General features: G+C 40.1%; 1 protein-coding gene across 5 annotated transcripts in view; it reads right to left on the bottom strand.

Annotated features, from left to right (window-relative positions):
- Brd7 (bromodomain containing 7) overlaps positions 1–27,447 on the bottom strand; it is a 34,524-nt gene extending 7,077 nt beyond the window's left edge. For 2 of the 5 annotated variants that reach the window (XR_009594614.1, XM_060392275.1), the window contains exons 1-13: positions 27,141–27,447; positions 26,741–26,949; positions 22,309–22,438; positions 21,952–22,009; positions 17,888–18,032; positions 14,438–14,548; positions 10,316–10,500; positions 9,280–9,403; positions 8,565–8,640; positions 6,855–6,962; positions 6,365–6,500; positions 3,889–4,000; positions 1,746–1,802 (exon numbers count right to left, since the gene is read on the bottom strand). Coding sequence is in view for 4 of the 5 variants with exons in the window: in XM_060392275.1 (XP_060248258.1) it covers positions 1,746–1,802; positions 3,889–4,000; positions 6,365–6,500; positions 6,855–6,962; positions 8,565–8,640; positions 9,280–9,403; positions 10,316–10,500; positions 14,438–14,548; positions 17,888–18,032; positions 21,952–22,009; positions 22,309–22,438; positions 26,741–26,949; positions 27,141–27,189 (1,500 nt within the window). In the remaining variant the exon portion in view is untranslated. The remainder of the gene's footprint in view (positions 1–1,745; positions 1,803–3,888; positions 4,001–6,364; positions 6,501–6,854; positions 6,963–8,564; positions 8,641–9,279; positions 9,404–10,315; positions 10,501–14,437; positions 14,549–17,887; positions 18,033–21,951; positions 22,010–22,308; positions 22,439–26,740; positions 26,950–27,140) is intronic. The other 3 variants (XM_021656796.2, XM_021656804.2, XM_021656811.2) reach the window with 2 other exon arrangements.
- Between the last annotated feature and the right edge of the window lie 351 nt (positions 27,448–27,798).

Raw genomic sequence — 27,798 nt, 5'->3', positions numbered from 1 at the left:
ACACTTCCAAGGGCCCCTCACTGGGCTTATCCGCAGCTCCCAATCTTGCTGAATCTGCTCCATTTCTGCTAACCATCCTTTCACAGGATTCATTTGTTACTCAACTTTGGACATCTCCAAGGGTCTATCCTTCAACCTCTTCCATGCTCTCCCTGGAGAGTATCACTTGTATGGCTGAATAAAATTAATTTTTATCACACCTGTCAGATTCATACCATAGCCCAGACTTTGGACTTCCAGGCCCAAACTTCCAGTAAAGTCCCAAACATGCCTGTCAAAACAAACTCTTATTCTCTCAAAGGTCGGGTCCTTTTCCCTGCACATCCTACATTAGCAATAATACTATCACCCACCTCACCCACTATGTCTTGTCAATTTTTTATTACATCTCTCTTTTGTATTGCTGAGGAACCTCTTCTTCTGGTGTATTTCCCAAGTTCAGATTCTCTTCCTTTATGTTGATAGGCTAAGTTACATTTTGCTTAAGACAAGTTCCACAGCCCTTTTCTTAAACAAACAAACAAACAAACAAACAAACAACAGCCGAGTGTACCACATCCCAGCAATTGGGAGGCAGAGGCAGGTGGATGGACTTTTGTGAGTTCAAGGCCAGCCTGCTCTATACAGTTAGTTCCAGGACAGCCGGGGCTACACAGAGAATCCCTGTCTCAAGAAAACCAACCCAACTGAACCCAAACAACAACAATAATAAATAAATAAAAAAATCAGGGTCTATGTAGCCCTGGCCATCTTGGAACTCATCTTGTAGACAAGGCTGGCACTGCACTCAAAGATATCCACTTGCCTTTGCCTCCTGAGTGCTGATATTAAAGGCATGTGTCACTATGCCCAGCAAATCCTACTGCTTTTGAATGGTCCCCTCTCTTCCTAATTTATCAGAGTAGCCCATCTTTTATCTTTTATAGGAAACATTGCAGTGTTTTAGCACTGCACAGAGGAATCATCATTGGGTTTCCACCTATACAGTCTGACCACATGCCTTCCTCACTTTGGGAACCCTGCTGTCTGAGCTCAGTGAGCATGTACCCTGCCTTCCAGGAAAGTAAATGTCTCTTCATCTTGCCAGGTTTGTTCTTGCTCCTGAGAACAATCAGTGGCCCAACCTTGAGTGTGCATGCTGAACAGTTACACTGTGGTAATGGCTTTGAGCTCCCTTTTTAAAATTCCTGTTTACTAGTGGGGTGTAGTGGTGCATGACTTTAATCTCAGCACTTGGGGTGGCAGAGGCAGGTGGATCTCTGTGAGTTTGAGGCCAGCCTAGTCTACAAAGCAAGTCTAGGACAGCCAGGGCTACACAGAGAAACCCTGTCTTAAAACAAGCAAACAAACAGACAAACAAAAAACTCATCTACTACATGACCTACTTATAAACTCCCCAAATTACTTTTTACTCCAGATAAACAATTAATATATTTTTTTATAAAAACAACCATTTTGTGTGTCTGTGTGTGTGTGAATGTGCAATACGTATGCCATAGCTATATGGTACTTGGGAATTCAAAGGAGAATTTCTGTGGGGTCATTTCTCTTCTTTCTAAAGGTTGAAGAATCTAAGGATTAAGATTCTCAGGACTAAACTCTGTCCCCTGGCTTATGTGACAAGCATCTTCACCTGCTGAGCCATCTCACCAGCCCCAAGCAGTACGGCCAGCTTAAAATAGATAAAGCCTAATCATTTAGGTTTCTTAAACTTATTCTCCACTTAAAGAATAAAATATAAGCACCTCTGCTTCTCTTGCTGTGTCCACTGCTCTGGTCTGGCCTTCATCTTCAGGTGATGACTGTACGGATAAAAGAAAACTTTTTTATACAAACAGAATATGTGCAAATATCAAGGTAAATAGAAAACTTTGCAGCAAGAGAAAAGTAAATGGAAAATAAGAATATATATATTTTAAACAATTTACTTCATTTTATGTGCACTGGTGTTTTGCCTGCATGTATGTCACAGTGAGGTGCTGAATCACTTGGAGCTGTAGTTACAGATAGCTGTGAGCTGGGAATTGAACTGCATCCTCTGGAAGAGCAGCCAGTGCTCTTAACTGCTGAGCCACCTCTCTAGCCCCAAGAATATATTTTTAAACTCAAATTAATGAATATAATTATTAGCACTGTAAGTCTTTATGAGTTGTTCATGATGCTACTATCTATGCCTGATTATACATAGCCAAGTGTGTTGGTACATGCCTATGAACTAGTAATTGGAGGCTGAAGTAGAAGTATTTGAGAAGCTTAGGCTGCACAGACCCTGTCTCAAAAAAAAAAAAAAAAAAAAACAACACTTTTTTTAAGAACACTGTTATATTGGTAAACAGTATATAAATGACTAAACAGAGTCTTCAACACATTGAATCTTTGATAAGGATAGGAAGAAACTTTAGAGATGAACAGACCTTAAAGAAGCAATATTCTGACAGTAGAGGCTTACTATAAAATCTGCACGTGCCACAGAATGCAGATGATCCACCATGACTGCGAGCATATTAGTATAATGCATACATAAAAAGACACACATGTAGCCCGGTGATGGTGGTGCACACCTTTAGTCTCAGCATTTGGGAGGCAGACCTAGGTGGATCTCTGTGAGTTTGAGGCCAGCCTGGTTTACACATGAGCTCTAGGGCAGCCAGGACTCTTATACAGAGAAACCCTGTCTTGGGGTTGGGAAAAACACATCATGGACATCAATAAAAGTGTTAGACTTTTTTGAAGGTTTATACTGTGATTCAGCCCACTTCCAATTTCTGAAAATTGTAAGCCATATAACTTTTGTATGTGTAACTCTTGTCTTACTTTCTAGGATAAATTGTGAAAAGGGAAACTGCTGGATCACAGGGCAGAAAATTTAATATATTTTAAATATATTACTATTGCCACCAAATCAAAGCAATTCAATTTTAGTTAACTACTAATTCTAATTAGTTGCAGGGAAGGACGAAGAACATTTATTTTTAAACAGATGAAAAGGTTAGTCTCTCTCACGTTCAATAGAATCTAAGTAACTCATGTGGTAGGATTCTGAAGCAGAAGCCACTGAATTTGAGGCACTGACTCGACTTGCTAAGTCACCCAAGCAAACACCACCACCTGTGCAGTTGCAAATGGGATAAAACACTGAGATCATGGCTACCATGAAAAGTTATGACTTTCAGGCCTTCCTAAGAGCATTTGTTCCTGCAGAGGGCTTGGGTCTGATAGCCAGCACTCACATGGCAGCTCACAACCATCTGTAACTCCAGTTCCAGGAGATCCAACAGGTGTGCATATGCACAAAGGCAGGTAAAACACAGTCACATAAAAAAAATGTAATTTAAAAAATGATTACTTCCAAGACGCCCCTAACTTGGTGAGCAGAACATTCTAGGCATCAGCATCCCTCTCCCTCAGAGTGAATGTTTCCTGATTCTAGTCTTTGACTCACATGTAAATGATTCCAGAGTATAAACTGTCTTGAACTTGAGAGTTCACAGTGTTGACAAAAGATGCAACCAGGAAGGTTTTCCTTTCTGAGGCTCCCAGTGTGTTGCTATCATGCACACGCCTCACTCCCTGTCCTATCAGCCAACTTCATTCCCAGCTCAGGAGCAAGACTCCGTTTCATTTCACGAGGCTCCACAGCACCTGATGACTTCTGAACTCTACTTCTCAGTCTTACCAAAATTAGTAGAGAATGTCCTGTTCTAGCTCTCCCGGATCCTGGTAGATGACTTACTCCTTTCCATTCATTGTCCTCCACCCAAGACAGACTGTCCTTTCAGGGGAATGGAGTTCAGCTGTCACACTGGCTAATCCCTGGTCTCCTAACACTAAATGTCTAGTACTTCAAAGCCATTTATAAACTGCCTGTTTCTTGAGCAGTGTACTTACCATGTCCAAGTCCTGTAGGCTCCTGGAATGTCCTCCTTTTGTTAGAACATCCAGTAAACTATCTGCCATAACATACGGGTAATCTTGGCATGTGGCCAAAAACTCAGAGATGCTGAAAAAAAGAGTTGGATAAATCACTTCTAATAGAAGTAGTCTCCATGGCTTAGTCTCTACCACAGTCAACTCTCCCCATCGAATGCCCTTGGTTCATAAACATAAAACAGTCTCTTCAGAAACAACGTTGCATGTGCATACTTACCAGTGATTAATTTACCATCATGAAAGAATTAACACACACACAAAATAAAGCAAAAGTGAAATGTTCCTGAGGATACTCCGAGGAAAACAAAGATGTCAGCAATGGAGCTTCTTGTTAGTTCCCCTTAATAATCTCACTCACCTCAAGATTTCCATATCATCTCAAAACCTCCAAAATCACATCCTTGTTTGCATAAACAGGTATCACAAACTTAAAATACTCCAAAATGAAATGTCAGCTACTTTCCCCAAGTGCTGTTCTAAAATCACCCCCCTTTCAGTAAACCACAAGTCTTAAAACCTCCGATATCATCCCAGCTTCTTACCCTCCAGTTAAGCCAGCAACCTACTAATTACTAACCCTTAACACCACAATGGTTGCTTCCCTGATCTACTGCTCATGCCCTGGTTTCTACCCTAGAAGCCCAAGCTTTGTAGAGTTGCCAAAGTGGTCACTTCAAGCCAGCCTGGGTCACTACTCTGTGGGCCACTGACCAGCTCCTGATCCCCTGAGTACACCAAGTCCTCATTGCATCTCCTTCCATGGTGACTCTTATGAGCTTTCCCCTCCACCTGTCTGTTCCTTATAGCTTGTCCTTATGCTCTTGGCTAGGTCAGGCAAGCTCTCAGTTCAGGTCCCTTGCTTAACTACCTCAGAGGCAGGATGTCCTGCTTTCAGAGAGGAGCACTTCCAGTTCCCTCTGCTGCGCTTTCCTGACTTGAGCATTACCTCTCCTTGAGCCACTTTGTTTCGCTCCAACACTGTCACTATCTGACAGGAAGGCATGGTTCCATTATTGAATCCTGCGTGTCTAAAAGAATGTCTGGCACATAGTGGGCACACACTGCTGATTTGTGGATTGCCTCAATGAGTAATCTAGAAGGAACGTGCCCCATTTTGTACAGTCTAAGGATAGGAACGGCTCAATTTGAAAGCACAGCCTGTCTCTAACTTAGGGATCCTGCCTGGTAACAACAAAATCACACAAACTAATACGTGAGTGATCAGAATTAACCATGTCCTTGCCAGATATAAATAAACCAAACCCAAAACAACAACAAACCCCCTAAACCAGGACAATGGTTAATCTACTGTATTAAATTCTTGAACACAATAAAAGTTAACAAGGTACCAATGCCAAGAAAAGAAAATTCAGGTTTAATGTCCCATCCTGGACCATAGTCCTAGTAAATTGGTATAGTATCTCATTGAACTGATCAGATACAAAGTACTCAGCATCCTAAAGAGGAATACAGAAATTATTGACTCACTGTGACATATAAAAGAAATGGCTGGGAGTAACTACAACGGTTTGCTGGTACACAACAGTCAAACCATCCTGTATGTGGAGTGCTTTAGAAATTAAGCTGTCATGTCATATTTCATAGCTTAGGGAAAATGCTTTGTGGGTTCTTAAACTGCGCAAGTCTGAAACATAACTTACATGTAAAGTTTTATAGCAGAGCAGGTTCTAATGTAAAAAGCTCCCAAACTTGAGTAACAGGAACATCTTTAAAAAGGTATTTCTGTAACCTGAAGGTGGTAGCACACACCTGTAATCCTAGCACTTGTGAGGCAGAGGCAGGTGGATCTCTGTGAGTTTGAGGTCAGCCTGGTGTACAAAGTAAGTCCAGGACAGTCAAGGCTACACAGAGAAACCCTGTCTTGAAAAAAAAAAAAAAAAAAAACAAAAAAACACAAGACAAAACCAACTAAGCAATTAAATAAACAACCTCCCCCCTAAACTAAACTAAACCAAACCAAACCAAACCAAACCAACATACCTCCCTCTGCCCCACAAAAGCTATTTCTGAGCTTAGGAAAATTGGCTCATTAGTTAAAAGCACTTGAGACCCTGGATTTGACCTACAACAGAGCTGACAATTGTCTGTAATTCCAGTCCCAAGGGATCTAATACCCTTTTCTGACCAACTCTAGCATCAGGCTGGTACGTATGTGGTACCCACACAAACATGCAGGCAAAATACTCATAATAACAATAAAATAAAATAAATAAATCTACAAAGTAAATGTATTTCTATTAAAATACCAAAGAGGCTTATATCAGGAAGATATGTTCTTTCTAAAAAAAAAAAATATATATATTAAACACATTTTCTATCATTTAGATAACTTTATAAGCCTACATATAAATCAGACATTGTACATTAATATTTCAGAAAATAGCATGTTCAGAGTATTAACTGGGAGACTTACCTGAAATTGTTTGGAAGCTCAGAGTCTTCCCCATATGTTGAATAGATTAAATCAGAATCATCTTTGCTGATATTGGCAAATGTAGAGTCATAATGTGGGGCATAAGAACTATAGGGTCCATAATTCAAGTATAACACTGTCAAAAAAAATTCATGTTCAGGCAACTTGTAGAATCCAGTGTGATATAAATACTTGTTTCATGTTGTATTCTTTAAAACGTAAGAACAATGTGTCACTGTCTATCCCTGATCTGTTTGAGTGAATATGTTGAATTGGACACAGGGACATTGCACTGAAGAGCATCTATACAAGTGAGTTACTACTACAAAGGAGGAAGGAAGGATCTGCAGACTAATAGCCAATTTCTCAGTTTCTTTTGAAGCTGATGATGAATTGCTTTGCAAAAATACCTTCACGAAGTCAGTGATTGAAGCCATGAATAATAATTACCCTTTCTCTTCCCAATTCCCTGAAACAGGTAGGGCCTCACCTGGGGTTACTCTGTTCCTTTTATCCTCTTTAAACCCCTGCAGCGTGTTCACTCCAGACTGCAGTCTTCCAGTCGTCATCCCCAGTCTTACAGGGCAGTAACCTGGCTCTAAGACAGAAAACTCAGCGGTGACAGGCATTTATGGTGGTGAGCCAGAGATGTCGTTTTCATCTATTCGATGTGAAGGAGGTTGGACAGATTTTATTCCATCCATTTTTTTTTTCCCCCAAGACAGGCTTTCTCACTGTAACCCTGGCTGTCCTGGAACTCTCTCTCTGTAGACCAGGCTAGCCTCAAATTCAGAGATCTGCCTGCCCCTGCCTCAACCTGAGTTCTGGGATTAAAGGTGTATGCCACCATCGCCTGGTACTCTATCCATTTTTAAGCTAAGGAAATCTGAATTTGAAAGGCATGTGGCTCAGAACATAAACCTGGTCCTCTTCACAATACTGCTTTGCCTTGTGGAACACTTTATCATCACGTTACATTTCACTTATAAATAAAAATTTATTAGAAATAGCCTCAACAGACTGAAATGCACCTATAACCCCAACACTAAAGAAGCTCAGGCTTTTCGAGATAGGATCTCGTCTTGGCTTTGACCTTGCTGTATAGCCAAAGATGACCTTAAACTCTTGATTTTCTGCCTCCATATTCCACTTGCTGACATTAGAGACACCTGCCACCACACCTAGGTTTCTGCAGTGCTCTGCTTATGCCAGGCAAGCAGTCTAACAAATTACTGGTTAGTGAATGTAGGCTTACCCTTTCAGTTTCCAAATCAGGTTCTTCCTTTGCTTCAAGGTTTCTCACCAGGGCTACCACTGCTCTTCCCCGATCCCTCAGCTCACTGATGACATTAATCTACACATCATCTTCTTAAGGAAGCCCTCCCTATCAAATGCCAGGCAGCCACCCTCTCTCTTAGACACAATTATGACTGAGCTAGTACTCTGGAACACTTATAACTGCAGACAGGTATTTTTAAGAAGTACTCAGCTCATGGCACACATCTTTTTCTGTGATGTTTCAGGTGTCCTTAATCCACAGGGTGTTAGAGTAAGAAAGGCATCCTTTCATATGCCTTGTTAAACTTATGTTGGACAATGACTACTGGACATCACTTCCTAAATGTAGGAATTCTGTTACTATCCACTTCTACTTTCCTACTATGTTTCTCTTGATAGTTTGGAAATGCATTATTTATTAAAAAAAATTAATCTAGGTAGAAGCTAAGCTAGTTGTTAGCAAAAAACACAGAGCACCCAGACAAGTTCTTTGTGGTTAATAGTTAGATTTATTAGCATTCAGGTTGCTTTAAATGTGAATGTTGTATTAATGGTTTGGTCAAGAAGTGCTGCTCAAAAGGCTGTAAACATCTACCCTGAGAAGTTCTAGAAACTTGGAGGAAGTAGGTCACTGGAGGTCAAATCCTTGGAGGATCTTGTCCTTGACCTTTGTCCCCCATAAGGGGAGTAGCCGCTACAGCACGCTCCAACCACCTGTTCTACCTCAGCAGCAGCTCACAATCAATGGGAACATGGACTCTGGACAGAACTGTCTTATACGGTGTACCCACGTAATAATAAGTCCTTTTTTCTGTGAGCTATTATGGCAGGTGTTCTGTCAAAAGCAAAGTCTGACCAACATAATAGTTTACTGTCCTTTGCAAACAGTGCCAGGCTCACAGTCTTAAAAGTGTGATCCTACCTCCTACAATGGGATCCACAGGATGGAGAAGTCCTAGGGTTGTTGTTCCATCTGGTTTTCTTCGTTCAAATTCACACTGAAAGATGACCGAAGTATCAGGTGGAATAAAGTTTAAGAAATTCTATATATACAGAACACTAGCCATCAAATGAACAGCATAGGATACTCATTAAATTCAGAACCCTGACTTTCATAGCTATGCCTACAATGTACTGATGGGCTACAGAAATGAAAGATGAGGAAATCTAATTTTGAGAAGCTGTGTGGGCCATTAGCTCTCCCAAACTATAAAACAAAAAAAAACTATCAAAGTTAACAGACTCACAAACTGCTGGGGGTTGGAGGGTGGGAGGGGGCAGCCATGTATGACTCTATTTGGTTATAAAACCACTGTAATCAATGCAGTGTTAAGTACAAAAGACCAGAATATAAGTTATTAAAGTAAAGTCTGCTGCCAGGTAGTGCACATCTGCAATTCCAGCATTATGAGTGGCTGAGACAATTGGATAATGACTTCAAGGACAGTCTGGCCTACACAGTGACACCTTACTTCAAAAAAGAAAAACACCCAGCAATATAGAGAACAGGACAGGCACACTTTACTCTTGTGGTGACTGAGAGTTCTATGGCAGGTATGACTGAAAGCACACAAGAAATAAAGCCACTGGTCTGAGAGACACAGCCAGTGAGCGGGTGGAGGAACAAGGCCCCTCACCTGACTGTTTGCCAGCCGCCGGGTCAGCTTGCCCCCTGACTCCTGGACAACGCGCTCAATCTGCTCGTGCTCCCTTTCCGAGTTGCTGCTTCTCCATTTGTCTTCAAGCATATCTTTGTCTTTCCTGAGACACACATTAATTCAAAGTTAAAAAGAACTGTCTAATAAGATGAAAATATTAAAACGCATCCTAAAGATGAACACAGGAGGTAGAGACTTGTCCTACGGTCACTAAATAAAGTGTCACCCTCCAGCAACCTGGCGAAGGTTCCTATACTATTTTTCTTACACTTTTGGGTACAGTTACGAAAATAAATATTTTACTTCAAATACCATTTTGAAGAGGAAGAATACAATTTAAGTTAAACTTTTTTTGCATTATGAGAGTAGAAACCCGAACTGTTAATTCTAGCATTCCAGTATGGGTGGCACTGAGGCGCCTGGTAATCAGTGGTGTGAGTGGGTAGCACAGGTGACTGTCCAGCCATGCCATGCCAGAGCCCTGCCCAGAAACCAGGACCAGCAGCTCTTCAGTGTCAGCCCATCTATTTAGGAAACTCTAAGTCTTTATGGAATAAAGTTATATAAAACACTTTATATTATAGCTATATTCTATCAAAATGAACTCCCTGACACTATAACTCCTTAATTAATAAAAATGTATATTTGGAACTGTTCTATGAGCTGTTTGGTCAATTCCACACAGTGCTTTGTATGACAAAAGGGGTATAAGACTATTAAAATGAACTTTTTTGTTTTGAGACAGGGTTTCTCTGTGTAACCTTGGCTGTTCTGGACTCACTTTGTAGACCAAGATGACCTTGAACTCATATAGAGATCCACCTGTCTCTGTTTCCCTGAGTGCTGGGATTATAGGTGTGCGTCATCTGGTCTGGCTTAAAATGCACTTTTATAGCAAGAAAGGTAGCACTAACGCATGGAGACTTGGTTGGTTTCCCAAGTCAGGCTTGAATTAATATTCCTGTCTTGCTTAAAAAAAAAAAAAGTCTAAGTTTCATAGGTCCAAATGCATTACTTTTTATTGTCCTTGTTGGGGCTTTTGAAGGCTTGTGCCTCAGCATCTCCAGGGTCTTCCCTTTCTCGCTGCCAGCAGCCACTGTCTTCCCCACTTTGAGAGGCATCTGTTCTATCTTTCTGCTTCCGAGTTTTCTGCAAGTCTGCCATGAAGTCTATACTTTGTTTCAGGCTCTGAATCCTCTCCTAGAAATATTAAAAAAAAAATATTGTGTAACTGTTACTAGGCAATGTATTTCTGTCATGAGAGTTAGCACTTATTACTAAGGAGGGAAGAAAAACAAGTGTGAGCACACCAAAGGAACCAGGCTGCATATAGTTCAGGGTGGCCCCAAACTTATCATATGGCTGAGGATGATCTTGATCCTCCTACCTCCCTCCCCATTCCCCTTTATATAGTACTGGGGATTAAACCCAGGGCTTCCTACATTCTCTGCAAAGTACTCAGCCAACTGAACTGTCTCTAGCTCCTTTACTTGGCTTTTAAAGTAATTATAAAACTATGGAGTGATGTATCAGACTCCAAATATATGGAGATATGACAGAGGTAAAGTACAAACTTGTTCCCTATCTCCCAGAGGGTAGCAGGGCTAGCAGTTATTTCAGCTTTCTCTGAACACGGTAATATTTTTAGCAAACTGAGTGCATACTCAATATTTGGCAAATAAATTATTAGTAAGTTATACACATTTGTCTTCCAATCACTATGTAGTACTTAGAATGCTTTCTAATAACTACAATGTATAATAAATACAAATTAACTATAAACACACGACTAGATATTTACTCTCACACTCCCAGTAAACATTGTCAATACAGCTCTCTAGGAGCCACTTTATTACTTCAGGGCAAATTCCTACAGTGGAGGGTGAAGGGATACTTACTGCTAAACTTTTTTCCAGGAAGATATTATTAGTTTGCATTAGTATTTGACAGTTTCTCTGAATAAGGGCCAAACTGAACAGTATCATTAAAACAAAAACACAAAATCCTCCTCAGTATGCTTTTAAAAACTGTGCTATTTTACTTCATACCTTGAGCAGTAAATTTGGCTGTTCACTGTATATATTACTTAGGTCGTTATCTATTTATTTGTGGATCCTTAGTATAGACTGACACTGCAGCCACTTGATAAAGACTTAAATCACAAATTCTCAGTAATTTTTAAATTTCCATTTCATAAATTTGTAAAGCATCAAATGTAACAAAAACATTTAGGGATATTGCTATATGTAATGTACAGAATTCTAAAGTATAAACAAGAAAAAAAATTTCTAAATTTAGAAGTGTCACAGGAAAAAGTTTAATTTTACTTTGAAAGAAATGCACTTTCTTTTTTGGTAATTCATGCCTCTGCATAAACATGCTGTTTAATATAGCCTTCCTCCCTTCCAAGATAGGCTTGCCTAATCCTGGCCTCAAGCCACTTTCTGTCTTGATGGAGTGCTTGCTCTGTACCAGACAGCTTTGGATTAAGCACCAAGCCCATCTACAGGAAGAAAGGGAAGACCGGCTGCACAGCAAGGTCACCAGCTTCTCAACAGCAGGGAAAGACACTTTACTAGTCTGATCCCAAGGCCACCGCACTACAAATTCAAATATGTACTACAAATAAGGGGACCAGGATATAGCATTCTCTCAAGTATTTATTTACAATGATCTTTCCTTTGCCTTCTGTTGCTGTTTTAAGACAAAAGAACTCTGTAGCCTATATGGGGCTCAAACTCCTGATCCTTCTACTTCCATCTCCCAAGGGTTGAGATTATATCCTCACGCCTGGCCATCAGTTCTTTCTTTATAAAAATAACAACACATATATTAAGTACTAATATTTGGGTGTAATGGAAAAAGTGACGACTGTTACCATTTTTTCAGTGAGTACTCATAAGATCTGTCTCTGAAAAGATACTATTCATGGAAGGGAGTGCAGACTGTCTTTGGAGTCTACACTGTTAGACTAAGTAGTGTTAACTCAGAAAGTCTAAATTTAAAGATTTATAAACCACTGTTGTAAGGATCCCGTCCATCTAGAGTGGAAGTCAAAAGGATGTTGGAACACATGAGTTACAGCTCCAAGACATCTTTAAAAAACAAGACAGGGAGAGAAAGGAAAGTGGACAAATTAATCCTCTTGTTCCCAGTAAACTCTACAAGACAGTGAAGTCTTTTTGCTTGTTATGCTGATTACATTATTTAGAGAAAATGGTGTCAAATAAGAATTGATTAAAAGAAAGAAGAAGAAGAAGAAGAAGAAGAAGAAGAAGAAGAGGAAGCTGAAAAATAACAAAACATCCCTAGACTTTTCCTTGAAAATCTATTATACACTGGGTATGGTGGCACTTACCTTTAATCCTAGCACTCGGGAGGCAGAGGCAGGCAGATCTCCATGAGTTCAAAGCCATCCTAGTCAACACTGCAAGTTTCAGGACAGCCAGAACTATATAGCGAGACCCTGTTACAAAACAAAAAACAACAAAACATACACACTGTCTCTCCCCATCTCATATTTATTTTGGAGTGAATGCAGATTGTATTTGCTCAATGTACTTTTACAACAAGTAGGTCTGGGCTTTTTTATACCTGGAATTAGCTTTATTTTAGATTCTGAGAGTCTTTCTTCAAGAAACAAAACAAACATTTTACATTTTCCTTTACAAGTTTTGAACATATGTACATAGGAACTTATGTTGTCTAAATATCTGGAGTGCAAGGATAACCATCAATTAAAATGTTTCCTTTTCCTAGGTAAGTTGATTCAAGAATTTCTCAAAGTCAAGCATATAGCCACCTATATCTGTACACTGACTCTTTTCTTCAACTGTAGGAATTTAATACAGGTGATCACTAGACAATTCAGAAAACTAAGTGAATACATGAAACTAATTTTCTATCCTTTAATTGCCCCAAGCCCGGGCTTAAGTTTTTTATCCTGATTCCCTTCTCCTACCTGTGTCTGTGTCATAAGGAAACTCATTTCTTCTTTGTATAATCTGTCTATTCTTTCCAGTCTCTTCCCTATTTTAGCCCTAATCTGGAATTGGAAAAGTGGTGCTCGAAGTCACTTTGAAGTCTAAGACTGAGGCCAACCCCCAACCCTTTTTTTTATAGGTAAGACTCATAAACTTCATTGCCATAATCTATGTGCAGCACAGTTTAAGCTTTCTCCTGCAACTGGATAATGACTCCCATTCTTTTTCTCTTTTCTTCGAGACTGTATAGCCCTAGAACTCTCTCTGCAGACCATGCTGGTTTCGAATTTGGAGATCTGCCTGTCTCTGCATCCCACGTAGTGGCTCACATTCTTTATTATGCATTATTACCCTTCAAGGAAAGGACTGCTCTTGTAGAGAGGTAGCTTTGAAAAATTGCAAGATATTTCTCATTTGTATATTTTATCACTATGAGCCCTGTACTTCACTAGGGAGTGCAAGGATGAACAGAACACTAGATTACCATACTAACAGAAACAGTACTTTTCTCCTAAAAGGACTCACACTTCACCCAATTTTATTCTGAAATGCAGGCTGTTGTATCTTCCGTAGCAAAACAAATCTGTCAAGAGCTGGAGGAAAATAATTACAAGGAGGGGCTGGGGATGTAGCTCAGGTCATGGGCACAAAGCCCAGTTTGAGTTCCAGCACTGAATAAAGCTGGGAGTGGTGGCATATGCTTAATCTCAGTTCTTAGGAGATGGAGGCAGGAGGGTCATCATCCTTGGCTATTTATCCTGGTTTATTCAAGACTAGCCTTAGCTACACAAAACCTTGTTTTAAAAAAAAAAAAAAAAAAAAAAAAAAAGGCTAGAGAAATGGCTCATGAGGTTAGGTTCAGCCTGACAACCCAAGCTTAATCTTCAGGATCCACTAACTCCCTACAAGCTGTCTTCTGACTCCCACACACATACTCTGGCAGGTGGGTAAGCATGGGCACACACACAAATACATAAATAAATGTGGTGCTATAACTTTTGAAAAAGAAACGACTATATGTGAGCATATTATTAACTTGACAGAAATTTTCTTATTTCTCTCGACTTTAATATGATTTGTCAGTAAGGAAAAGTGTTAACTATAGCAAACATATAGATTTTATAGTATTCATTAATTTGTGATAGTTTCTTTACCTGACTAAGAATTTTCATCCCTGAGTGCAACAGCTTCTTTGCAGCTTTATAATAAATGGTCTCTGGCTTGTTGTAAATCATTGCATTAGTACACATTAGCTTGAAGTTATCCTACAAAGAGAATATTAAGAGGAAAAATACATTAGAATAAAACTCTTAATTCTTTGTCTGAAATCATATAGCTCCTGTAAAAATCTGGAAAACAAAACAAAGAACAGACACATTTTTTTGTTACCATTTATATATATAGTTAAACTATAGCAATTTAAGACTAACAAAGTAAATATCTGTAAACCTGTTTCTAAAATCTTAAGCATGTTAGCATCTCCACAATGTAAACTTCAAAAGCCTTTCCAGTATAATAATCACACACCCAGGTGATTGTGGTACACGCCTTTAATCCCAGTGCTCAGGAGACAGAGGAAGGTGGACTCTGTGAGTTTGAGGCTAGCCTGGTCTACAGAGTGAGTTCCAGGACAGCCACAGCTGCAGAGACAAGAAACCCTGTCTCGAAAAAGAAAACAAAACAAAAAATCATATACATAAAAACTTTGAAGAAAATATTTCTATCTCAAATTTAATAATCCAAGCTGGGTAGTTCTTGTAACTAGAAATATTACCCTCATTTTTTTAAAACAAATTTTAAGTTTCCATTTAGTGAGTTAAATATTTCACTTCAATTTTAATTAAAAACTGGAACTAGAGTTAAATTATAACAATTTATTTCTGACAAACTCAAATAAACTGAATAAAAATATTAAAATATTTACACTACTTTAAAGTGTTTAGACACTACCATAAATTAAACATAATTTGCAGATTTATAAAACTATGTCAATGTGAAATAAGCCATACAACCTCAACAGCCTCAAGGAGTTACAACATAAACCTAGAGTAACCACATTATCAGAACTGCATTTGGGGCTCACATTTCAGAGATGTGTATGTCCCCAAGCATGAGACCTGCACTTTTTCCTAGTAAGACATTTTCACATCTGTAAACATGTTAAAAAGGGGGAAAATATAACCAGAAAGAAATACCCCACAAGCTTCCAAATCCCAAACAAAATCATTCAAATCTCACTGTTTAGTAGTGATGACAGTTTAGAACATTTAAAAGAAAATAAAATATAGACTAAGTTCTCTTTTAAATTTATAAACAGACAGATTCAAAGTCTACAACAAATTTGCTATTAAGTTAAAACCAGATGAAAACATATGTGGACACTTGGCTCTGGTCATGAATTTTGCTAGATTCTGGACCTCTCAGAATCTTACGTGAATTACAGAGGAATGCAAGTGAGGCAAGTACATTCAGTAAACCAACAGTTGGCTATATCTGGCACGAGAGTAGTGAGTTTATGAATTGGCAAGAGATCACTTTAATGATTCTATGTCTTGTCTGTAAAGTAATTTATGGTGCTGGGGCTTAAAGAGAGGAACCAACTATATCCCTAGCCCAAGGTGACTTTCAGAATCCTTAAATTTTAGCTGCCATGCGAGTTGGCATTATTGTACTTTGTGTGATGGCACTTGGTCACTCAAAAAGCTGAATCTTTTTTGTATACTCTTTTTGCCTATGGAAAACTCCAGCAGGATAAAATACCCCATTTTAAGTGTTGAAGAGCCTTGACTTAAACATACTCAGGGGACAAACTTCTACTTGATCCTGTGACCATGAGTAGGTATGGTCCCCAAAGACTCATGTGTTTGAATGTTTGAAACATAAGGAGTAGCACTATTAGGAGGTTTGGCCTTGTTGGAGGAAGTATGTCTCTGGAGATTAGAGCTGAGGTCTTACATGCACAAAATTAGTTATCAGTCTCCTTCTACTGCCTTCGGATCAAGATATAGAAATCTCAGCTCCTTCTCCAGCACCAGGTCTGCCTACATGCTGCCATTCTTCCTGCCATGATGATAGTGGAGTAAATCTATGAAACTGTAAGCCAGCCCCAATTAAATTTTTTTGTTTTTTTGTAAGTGTTGCTGTGGTCATCGTGTCTCTTCACAGCAATTGAAACCCTAACTATGACAGACCACAAGAGAAAGATCAACAAACAAACAAACCTCATGTTCTAAAATTCTTTTCCCCTGAGTGATAAGGTCTGAAATAAAGTTTCAGACTAATTTTCACTAGATGAAAATATGCCAGGAAAAAAATGTCCATTAAGCAAAACAGTGGAACTCAGGTTTTCCAGGTAAGTTGATTATCACCTACACATTCAAACTAGAGCTGAAGAAAATTAGATGCCGATAGTCTCCTCAAGACTTAGCTGATTAACAACATGTGAATTAAAAAACAAAAAACAAAAAACGAGACAATTGTTTACTGGTTCATTCCTCTGTAAGTGTTTAGTGTCCATCTTTTAAGGTGGCTGAACATTACCATGCGGGACCCCCACCTCAAAGGGCAAATCACCCAAGCCAGGTTAACTGTGTGTGCAGTCTAATGCAAACTTTAATCACATAAGGTTAATTTTAAAGACTAACAAGAAAGTACATTACTGAAATCAACATATACTCAGACTATCTGAAGAAGAAAAAAACCAACAAACATACATGCTGTCCTGGTAGCTTCTAGATTATTTCAGGGAGTATGTGCGCGTTTGTGTGTGCCTGAGGTGATGTTAGGATACTTCTCTCTCGCTGATCCTGGAGTTCTTTCTTTCAGCTAGATTAGTTGGCCAACAAGCCCCTTGATAGCTGCCTCTCTCCACTTAGCCTCCTCTCACAGTGCTGAGATTACAGAACCCACTGTCAGGCCTGGCTTTACAGAGGTGTTAGAGATTCAAACTCCTCCAAGTCCTCAGGCTTGTATAACAAGTATTTAGGTCATCAGGCTGAAACACAAGTGCCTTAGCCATCTTGGTGGCTCAGATTTGTAGATTACTAAACAAACAAACAAATAAACAAAAACCCTAAGAGGGAAAAAAAAAAATTGAGACAGGGTCTCTATATAGTCCCGGCTGTCTTGAACTCACAGAGATCCAGGTCCACTTGCCTCTGCCTCCCAAGTACTGGGATTAAAGGTGTGTGCCACCATGCCCAGCACTAAATACATTTTTATAAAAAAATTACCTTATTTACCTATTGTGTATGTGTGTGCACATGTCTGCCACCACCCACTGTGGCACATGTGAAGCCAGTGGACAACTCTGTGGTGTTGGTTCTCTCCCCCCATCATGTTGTTCCTGGGAATCTGATGCAAATTTGCAGATTTTTAACACAATTTTCTCTTTTACATATGATACAAGAGTTTAACTCTCAGTTTAAATGCATTAGAGTTAAACCTACTTCTCTAATAAAAACCTAATGAGCCAGACCTGGTGGCACACATCTATAATCCTAGTCCTTGGTAAGTAGAGGCAGGATGATCAGAAGTTCAAGGCCAGGCTGGGCTAAACCTTTCATTATCATAAAACAAAAAAGAAACTACACATTACATATTACCTTTAGTTCTTCTATGGACTGGTAGTCATTATTCTTGATCTTTTCTTTCATGGTACTAAAATCCATTGGGTGTTTAATTATCATGGAGTAGCCAGGAGCAATAAAATCCGTCACAGGAAATGAAAAGAAAGCACTTGGGTCTTTTCTGTGCAGGTACATAAATGGTAATGTTATATTTTATTTCTACCACGACCTACTGGTACAGAAGCAGAAGTCAGAACAATAAACTCTCATATATATTAAAAAAAATCTCTATATGCTTTTCCATGAAAAATTGAAGTCATTTTCAAGACCAACTAATAAAAGGGTCAAATAGTTTAAACAGCAGTACTCTTCAGACACAAAAGCTCTCTTAGAAGAGCAGCCTAATTAACAAACAGCACCTTCTATGAGTAAACTAGACCAAGTAACTCTTCAATGACTCAGCCTGGTTTATCTACGAATACGTACCTGTAACCTTTCTGGTTCTGTACCTAAGCGGTGTACATACCCAGTCCATAAATGTATATTTTTCTCAACCAATGAACTAGTATTTCTATTATGTAGATATGGAGGTTCCACTCCAGAAAAGACATTTAAAGTTCCTAATGGACTGTGGTGGGAACTGATGGGATATGGGACAGGAATGCGACTGGACATGAAGACAGGGACTGGAACCGAAAGAGGGTCTGGTCCTTTTACTCTGCTTCCTTCCCTTAGGCCCTGACAGCTTGCTTGGATCACTCTGCAGCAGCATCCCTCTGGCAGGCCTGTTGTCCCTTCCAGACAGGCACCCAACTGGAGGCAGTGGCCTTGGGAAGTCAGCAATTTGTGTGACCCTCCTATGCTGTTAAGTCTTCTGGTGACTCTGGAGCCTTAGCCTACAGGCCCTGGCCTGTCTGTTTCAACCATCCTCTGCAGTTGCTCAGGTCCAAGGAGGTCAGAGTACACATGTGAGACAAATGTGGAAGAATATTCTAACCTACCGTGCACAACGTGCCTTCAGGGACTTTAAATCACCTCCTCTCCCAAAGTAACTCACTTCAGAGCAGGGCTTATGAATGCTGTATGAATCTAATGGGAGGGGTACTGTTTCTTTAATAGAAATGAACATTTGGCAGAGGCAGGATCTGAGTTCAGATCCAGAATAAACATGGCTGAAGGAAAGAACTAACTCCTAAAAGTTGTCCTTCGACATTCATACAGTGCTGTAGCAAGCACATGCATGTCAATGCACACACATACTGACCCCTACATGAGAAAACCAGTACTTCCTATCACAAGTTCATTCTCAGGCTTTATACTACAAGAGGAGTTTTCAAAAGCTAACTAGTGGGATAGGGAAAATTCACTCCAACCCCACTGTATAAAGGCTCTTTTAAAGAAGGGCACCATCATTGATGTAGCCAGGGCTCAGTGTGGTTTTGATGTTTGAATACACAACACTAGTATTTTTAATAGTGTCAGGGTCAAGCATCCATGCTCCACAGGCTAGCTTCTTAAACTGTAGGGTGTTACTCAATATGGCATTATATAACCATGAGTTATATAATGTCAAAGGAAAGGTGTCAAAAAAATTTGACAATAGAGAAAGCTTTCTGAAGGTACAACCAATAATTAACTCAAAATCAAACTTCTATGAATCTAAGGTGTTTCTGTCAGCACTTCCTGTCATGTGGCATGACTTGACTGCAGCCTTGGCCTTGAACACACACATCAAGTTTCATGCCATAGGATGTCGACAAACACTGTCTAAAGTACCATGGATCAGATTTAACACTATTTTAATGTTACCAATTACAGTGTCTTTTATTATACAAGCAAGGTTTTCAGTTTTTATTGAAACACAGTTTTTTTCACCTTATTCCTCAAAATGTGGCTGTCAGGTTAGTGTATTTTTGGATTGAATTATCTTAGAATGTCTGATTTTACAAACTGCTATTTGAGTTGCATTAAGTTTCATTAAAAAAAAAAAGTTAAGATGAATCCTGGTTTGAGATGAGATGAGGACTGAATGCATGACAATTTCTGAAATCGCCCCCCAAATCTTCTTTTTGAACTACATATTTACATGAAACAGCATTCTCAGCACTGACAACTACAAATTAAAAATATGGGTCAACACTGAAAAATGTTGCTTTCTGTCCTACATTACCAACCATCCAGCAACTTTAAGAATAAACAGGCACATCTCTGCCATTAGTATGCAAACTCACTTTCATCTTAAAAAAAAAAAAAAAAACAGTAAAAATATATGCACAACAAAGTAAGTTTTCAAATAAATTTCAAGTTGAGCCTGAAATTTAAATTAAAGGCACACCTTTAATCCCAGCATTACAAAGGTAAAGGCAAAGGCAGAGACCGGAGGAGTTCCTTGAATTCAAGACCAGCCTGGGTTACAAAGTGAGTTCCAAGATAGCTAGGGCTATGTAGACACCCTGTGTCAAAAACAAACAAACAAACAAACAAACAAACAAACACCCCACAAAAGAAAACCTTATTTGTTAGCAAAGAATATTACCACCAGAATTCATCAAATATACTTTTTAAAAACCAGGTTTAGTTTGGAGCCACAAGGATAAAGAATCATCCAGTTACTAAGGCTAACCACAAAATGTGGTTCTGGGTTCTGATTAATGGATTTCTCTGGACGTTAAAGTAGACTGTTTTTTTGGTAGGGTGGTATTACTGACAAACGTTCTGTTCTTCACACTTCATAGGCACACCTTCCAACTGGGATACAATATCAAATACTTAATTCTTCCCTGCTGACTGCTGCAGATACCATTTTCTTAGCTATGTGAAGAAGAAAGCCTGGTGTAGTAGCACTTGCCTTTAATCCCAGCTCTTGGGAGGTAGAAGCAGGAGGATATCTTTGAGCTCTAGACCAGCCTGGTTTACTCAGTGATTTCCAAGCCAGAACTATATATGGAGACTGGTTTGTCTCAAAATAAGCAAAACAAAAACAGAAAGACTAGTGACTGCTGATTTTAACTGAAAGCCAGACAGATGCTGACCATACAAACTGTATCAGATTTCAGCTTAAAAAAGGTTCTGTTCTGCACTAACAGATAACACAGTGAAGAGAGACGTTTTCTATCTGAATGTATGTCCCACAACTATCAATCTCAAGTAATGTTAAGTATCTTTGATTTGGAATTCAAATTTAGAGTAAAAAGATGCATCAAAATAAAAATTTTAGTTACAGTTGAGCTTCTCTTTCCACTTTATGAACTTAACATTGGCTCACTCTGCCTACCAGAATATTTTAGAAAAAGAAAAAGAAAAAAAAAACAAAAACAAAAAAAATACCCAACTATACATTTTTGTAAGACTTAAAAAAAAAAACACGATATATGTATACAATGTTCTATCTGCACATACACCTGCAAGCCAGAAGAGGGCACCAGACCTCATTATAGATGGTCGTGAGCCACCACGTGGTTGCTGGGGATTAAACTCAGGACCTCTGTAAGAGCAGCCAGTGCTCCCAAATTCTGAGCCATCTCTCCAGCCCCCAAAATCATTATATTTAAAAGAAGCATAAAGCCAGGCATGGTGGCATACACCTACAAGCTCAGCATTCAGGAAGCTGAGGAAGGAGTATAGTGAATTCCAGGTTAGCCTCAGATTGTGAGATCCTGTCTCAAAAACAAAACACTCAAATGAGGGGCATAAAATGTACAGCATTTCATTTTAGTACCTGCTGAACACCAGGGTGCAGGAGCTGCACAAACACAAAGAAGGGATTGTCCTATACTGCTAACAGGGGTAGGACGGTGGCTGTATTGTTATTCCTAGATTCACGTCTGAACACGAGAAACTAATTTAGAAAGGAGAAACTTACCACTTCATAAAAGCCTTCAAGTTGCCAGTTAAAACAAACCTAAGAAGAGTATGTGTCACCCTCTTGGGACTACTTTTGTTGCCAAGAAAGGTACTTATCATTTACTTTAAAATCAAGAATGTTTGGGTTTAGGCCACACAATAACTTCAGGTTATGAAAAACAGAGATGTGCTTTGGACCTGTATGGTCACCCATTTAATTACCATCTTTTTTTTTTTTAAAGCTGAAAAACATTTACCTTTGCAATTGTCTCATGAGTTGACTCAAAGCTTCTTGAAGGGGTGTCTGTTCTACCTCTAAAGAAACAGGAAACTTGTGTTAAAAGGCATAATAATCTAGCACTTCAGTTTTCTATCTGTATGACTCATCTATCTTTTACTAAATGCCTCACACAAGAATTCAATTTATCACCAAAGTGCTGAAGGCAGAGAAAACCATTCCAACACTGGAGCCAACTTACAGCTCTCAGGAAGCAAGAGAAATAAGAGAACTCAGCACAAGTCTGTAAGTTGTGACTCAAGCTAATGCTCAGTCTTTTTCCTCCCTACAGCTTCAGCCTCCTCTCTCAGAAAAGACAGCTCAGAGCAATCCCAACCTTCTTGTTTGGCTAAAGAGCTTGCGAGAGGCTTCTCAGGAGGCAAGTCTAATCTTATAGGGGCATGACACTGGAGATCTTTCTCTGCCTCGCTCTCCACACGGTCTCGATCTCGCTTCTTTTTATCCTCCTAAATAGAACAAAGGGAAGCAATTTAGAAGTATTTCACAATCAACATCTTAAATACACATTGTTTTATTTTCAAAGGAAAAAGGTACCGCTGAAAAGAATAAATTCTAAATTAAGAAATATTATTTTGCTGCCATCTACTGGATAAAAAGAACATTTTCATCAAGTAAAAGAAGTGTATTTCTCTATGAAAGAAATGACTGATTAGAAAAATACCATTCACAAACACAATATAACATATGTCAGAGCAAACCTAAAAGATCCCCATAACCTTCTGGGAAAAATCATAAAGTATTAGTGAGCCAATAAAGATCTGAATAAAACCATATATTTTCATGTTATACAATATACACAGAGCTATGATAGAATTCCATATATGTGCATGTTATATAAAAATTTGTAACATATGATCCTTAATGTTGAGAACCTGCTAAGAAAAAAATAAAGATAAAAGTGTAAAAAAGATCTCAATAAAGGAGATATACTATGTTAATGAAGTGAGCCAATTCTCTCCAAAGTCATCAAATTCAAAGTAATGCCACTCAAAATTATAAAACAGAATTTTCCATGAAATCTGACAAACAAATTTTGTACTTTTTCTTGAAGAACAGAACAGTTTTGAAAAAATTACAGTGAGATAATGAAGAGGATGTACTTCCCTGGAAAAGGACTCGCCTAACAGCCTAAAGGCTTGGCTAGGTTTGATTTCCATCACCACAGGCAACCAAATAAACAAGGAAGCAAAAGGTACAGGAGAGAAAACATTCTCAGCACTAAGCATTTTCATAGTGCGATTGTAAGACAACGTGGACATGACGGTAGACAAGCAGAACAGAAGATAAATCCAGAAACCAACTTACACACAAAAACTCCAAATAAAGGCTTAAATATACAAAGCAAAACTTCAGACCTTAGATAAATAATTCTTTGAGACCCAAGAGTAGGAATTTTTTTTTTTCCCTTAAATGAAACATAAAAGGACTGATTCTTAAAGAACACATTTGGTAGCTCTGACTTAATGGTTTATTTATTTTATGTATATGACATATATGTGTGTGCCCTGGGTGTATGTATGTACATCACATGCATGCAGTGCCCATGGAGACATCAGTTATCCTGGAATTGGAGTTATAGGTGGGTGTGAGCTTCCTGATATGGGTACTGGGAAGAGAACTCAAGTTCTTTAGAAGGGTAAGTGTTCTTAACAGCTGTTTCCCCAGTCCAAAATTGAAATTTAATTTATAAGCTTCGGTGCCTCAATAAAGCCAATAAACAAAGCTAAAATACCTAGCCAGACACTGGGATTGAAACACAAATACCTACAAAACAAAGAACAGGGATAGATAGAAAATATTTACAAATCCAGTAAAAAGAATAAGAACCAAATAAAAAAGGATATCACAGTAATTCACAGAAGGGATGTGAAAACTAGCTCAGGCTCCCCAAGATTCAGGACTTTTATAAACTTTAAAACCCAGAAGACAGGGCTAGAGAGATACCTCAGTTAAGAGGACTGGCTGCTCTTCCAGAGGACCTGGGTTTGAGTCACAGGGTGCCTCACACCTCCAGATTCTGGGGATCCAATGTCTTCTTCTGGCGTCTAATGGGCATCAGGCATGTAGCAGCACACAGATATACATGCAGGCAAAACACCCAACCAAATTAAAAAATAAAGCAAAAACTTGGAAGATAGCCTCTCTGATGGTAATATTTAAATGTCTGACAAGTTTTAATAAAAATGTAGAGAAAAAGACTTTAATACCTTCTAGATCAGTGGTTTTTAACCTTTAAAGCTGTGACCCTGTAATGCAGTTTTTCATGCTGTGGTGACCACCAGCCATAAAATTATTTTTGTTGCTATTTCACAACTGTAACTGTTAGGAATTGTAACGCAAATACCTGTGTTTTCTAATGGTCTTAGTAACACCCCTGTGAATGGGTTATTCTATCTCCAAAGAGGTCGCAACCCACAGGTTGAGAACCACAGTTTTAGATGGTTGCGTAGGTACAATTAGGAAAGTAAATATAATTACCTTGTAAAAGCTTTCCCCCTTTTCCAGCTAATCCTTTCTCCGTATATAGGCTAGAGAAACATCACAACATAGTACATAAAGAAATACATAAAAGATAATTACTGACTTATGGTTTTTCTTGTTTGTTTGTGTAGCCCTGGATGTCATGGAACCTGCTCTGTAGCCCCTGCTGGCCTCAAACTTAAGAGATCTGCCTGCCTCTGCCTCCACAAGTGCCACAAGTGCTGGGGTTAAAGGTGTGTGCCTCCACACGTGCCTTCCTCCTACTGTGGCTCTTAAGCTGAAATGTGCATTAGAATCTTCTGACGGCTTTGTGCACAGGGGGCTGGCTAGTCAGGGTCCCCAGAGCTCCTGGCTAAAGGTACAATGTAGAGACTGAGAATAAACTGCAAAGCTCTGTATCGGTGACCCTAAAGTGTGAGCCCTGTACCAGCAATACCCAAGTAACTGAACGATTGAAGATGCACATTCTCAGGTTCAGAAAATAAAGTTGAGTTTCTCTTAAAGAACACAAAAAACTAAGAGAAAAAATAAGAAAATCAGAGGGAAGAAAATGATCAGAGAGATACTTTCAGCAAACACCTCGGAATCAAAGGCAATGTATCTGAAACACCAGAACAATCACAACAGAGAGGGGCAATCCCAAAAAGTCCAAGAAAGCAAACACTGCTCACAAACTAAGAATTAGATCACAACAGATTGACTTTTGAGTGGCAGCCTGAAAACATTTAAAATAGGCTTAATTTTAAATTTTAAAATGCTTTTAAAACTCTGAGAGAAGGGGAGGTGGAAAGATGATGCAACAATTAAGAATACTTATTCTTCTAGAGGCCCAAGTTTGGTTCCTACAACGGAAAGCTCACAATTGCTTGTAACTGATACCCTCTACTGGACCCCGAAAGTACCAGTATGCACCCATACGTCCATCCACACATGAATGCTTGCACGCACATGCACTAAAATTTAAAATTCTGAGAGAAAATATCTTCCAATTTACTGACTTAAACACAATGACTCCGTATAAGAAGTCTACCCAAGGGCAAAGATTTTTAAATGTGGAAAACTTACCAAAATCTACCTATACATACTTTTTCTTAGATTTCTAAACCAGGGGTGGTGGCACACTGAGATAATCCCAGCAATAGGGATTGCTATTTACTGGGTTCTAGGGCAGCTGCATACCCAATGCTGAAGTGCCCAAAAGTATAATCAAGACAAGAGTTCTTGAGATCTTAACGTAAAACAATTCACCATGTTCACTTCCAAGGCTCTCAGTTAAAGCAAAAAGACTCATGCTTCTGAGCATTTTGTAATTTAGGAAATGAAAATATCAGACAGCCTGACCAAAGACTATAACTACAATCTAGCTAAAGGCAATAAAAACCCAGGCAGAAAAAAATAAATTTAAGCTATTTCTTTTTTTTCCTGGATAAATTAAGACATTTTAAAGAGACAATCTCTAAGGTTTGGTTACTCAGCAATGCATTTACTGATATGGAATAGGACACTTTGGCTGTATAAAGCAATAGAAAGATTCTAAAACTGAACTACAGAAAGGACCACTTTCAAAAAAGCCTGCCACTTAAAGGCAGCTAACATTTTGGACAAGTCCAGGCATGGATGGGCTCACCTTTGAGAAGAAAGTTAATTCTTACTTTTCAGCCTACTTTATAAATCAAGACACCAGCTACTTATTCTTTTCTATTAAATGGGAACGGCTGTTTTTACCCTTGTTTTATAGTTATTTCAGGCTTCTAATCACATTCTCTTCAACAGACTCGAACCTGGTTGTTTTTTTTTTTTGTTTGTTTCTTTGGAGGCAGTTGCATTAAGAAGCTGAGGTTAGCCTCAGTCTCCCGAGTGTTGGCATTACAGGCACATGTCATCACGTTGCGGCTCGATGTGGCATTAAAATACCTATTTCTGAACAACATCTGAACACCCACAGATCCCATTCACTTCTGATGAACGTTTGACAAACCTCCGAGGCTTTCCGGAGAATGCCTTCTCAGCCTTCCAAGAGAACTATAAAAGCATCCTTTGAAGCAGCCACTGAGGACCAGGACTCAGCTGCTGACATGATATGTGGGGACAGCACAAGTAATCGAGGGGATAATTAAGACTTGCTGAGCTCCCAGGTGATTCAGACTTCTAGTCTGTCCTACTCCCCCACAAAACCAGACTTCCCAGGCGCCTTGGTGTCCCACTGGACAGAGGATAAGGAGGCTGGGAGCTGGAGACGGGGCCATAAGCAACGAAGCCACCTTTACCTTGACTCTTCTCCTTTTCCTCCCCTTCTCTTCCCCCGGAGCCTGCTTCTCTCCTTTCTTCCTCTTTTTCCGTTTTCTGTCCTTGTGTTTGTCATGGTCGCTTCTGTCTTCGAAGAGGCTGGAGTCGTGCCCGGAGCTGCCCGTGGAGAGCTCAGTGACTTCGCTCCCTCCCACCTTGAGGACCAGCTTCAGGGGCTTCTCCACGTACTCTGAAACAACAGCAGGGCGCGGGCTGACTGGGGGCAGACCGAGGGCGGGCGCCCCACCTCCCAGCGCCCCACGAACACCCGCCTGGGCCGGCAGGCCCGAGTCGAACGCCGCCCCGCCGAGGGATCTCCGCGGGTCCGGGCCTTGCGGGCAGGGGCGGCGCGGTTCCGCAGGGAGGCCGCTCGCTCCTTACCCTCGTAGAAGTGTCGGTCCGACTTGTGCTTCTTGTGCTTCTTGCCCATGTCCGACCGGGCCCCAGAGCCCGCCCCCCGCGCCAGGCCCAGGCCGTGCGGCGCCGCTTCCGGTCCGGGCCAGGCGAGCGGAGGGCGGGAGCGGGGCCCGCGAGACCCCGCGCCGCGAGGCAGGGGGACGGCACGCGCCCTGCGGCGCGAGGTCCCTCACGAGAAGACCACGCGCGAGACGCGGCACAAGCGCGAGAGCGGTGGCGGGAGGGCGAGAGGCCCGCGAACCGGCGGGAGAGAGGGGCGGCCGAGCGGGCGGCATGCAGGCTGCCGCGCGTGGCGGCCCCTGGCGGCCGGAGGCGGCGCTGCAGCCTGGGGCGGGGCTGCGTCTGGGGGGCGGGGTCGGAGGCGGGCCTGTCTTCTACTTCCTTTTATTGCATCCCTGTCTCCTTTCTTCCCTCCTTTCCTGACTCCTTTTAACTTTCCTTTGCTTTTGTTTCTTTTCTTCAACAAAATCATTGATTTCCACCTGAACCGGACCTGGCAGACACCAACACATTGATTCTGCCAAGCCAAACGATCTTCGTTTGATCTCCGGGACCTACGTGTTGGAAGGAGAGAATCGACTCCCTCAAGTTGTCCTTTAATGTACTGTGGTACTTTGCATCC

Source organism: Meriones unguiculatus, chromosome 10, assembly GCF_030254825.1.
Source record: "Meriones unguiculatus strain TT.TT164.6M chromosome 10, Bangor_MerUng_6.1, whole genome shotgun sequence".
In the NCBI taxonomy this organism is placed as follows: Eukaryota; Metazoa; Chordata; class Mammalia; order Rodentia; family Muridae; genus Meriones; species Meriones unguiculatus.
The sequence above is the reverse complement of the archived record's forward strand: the minus strand, read 5'-3'. Positions and strand labels throughout refer to the sequence as shown.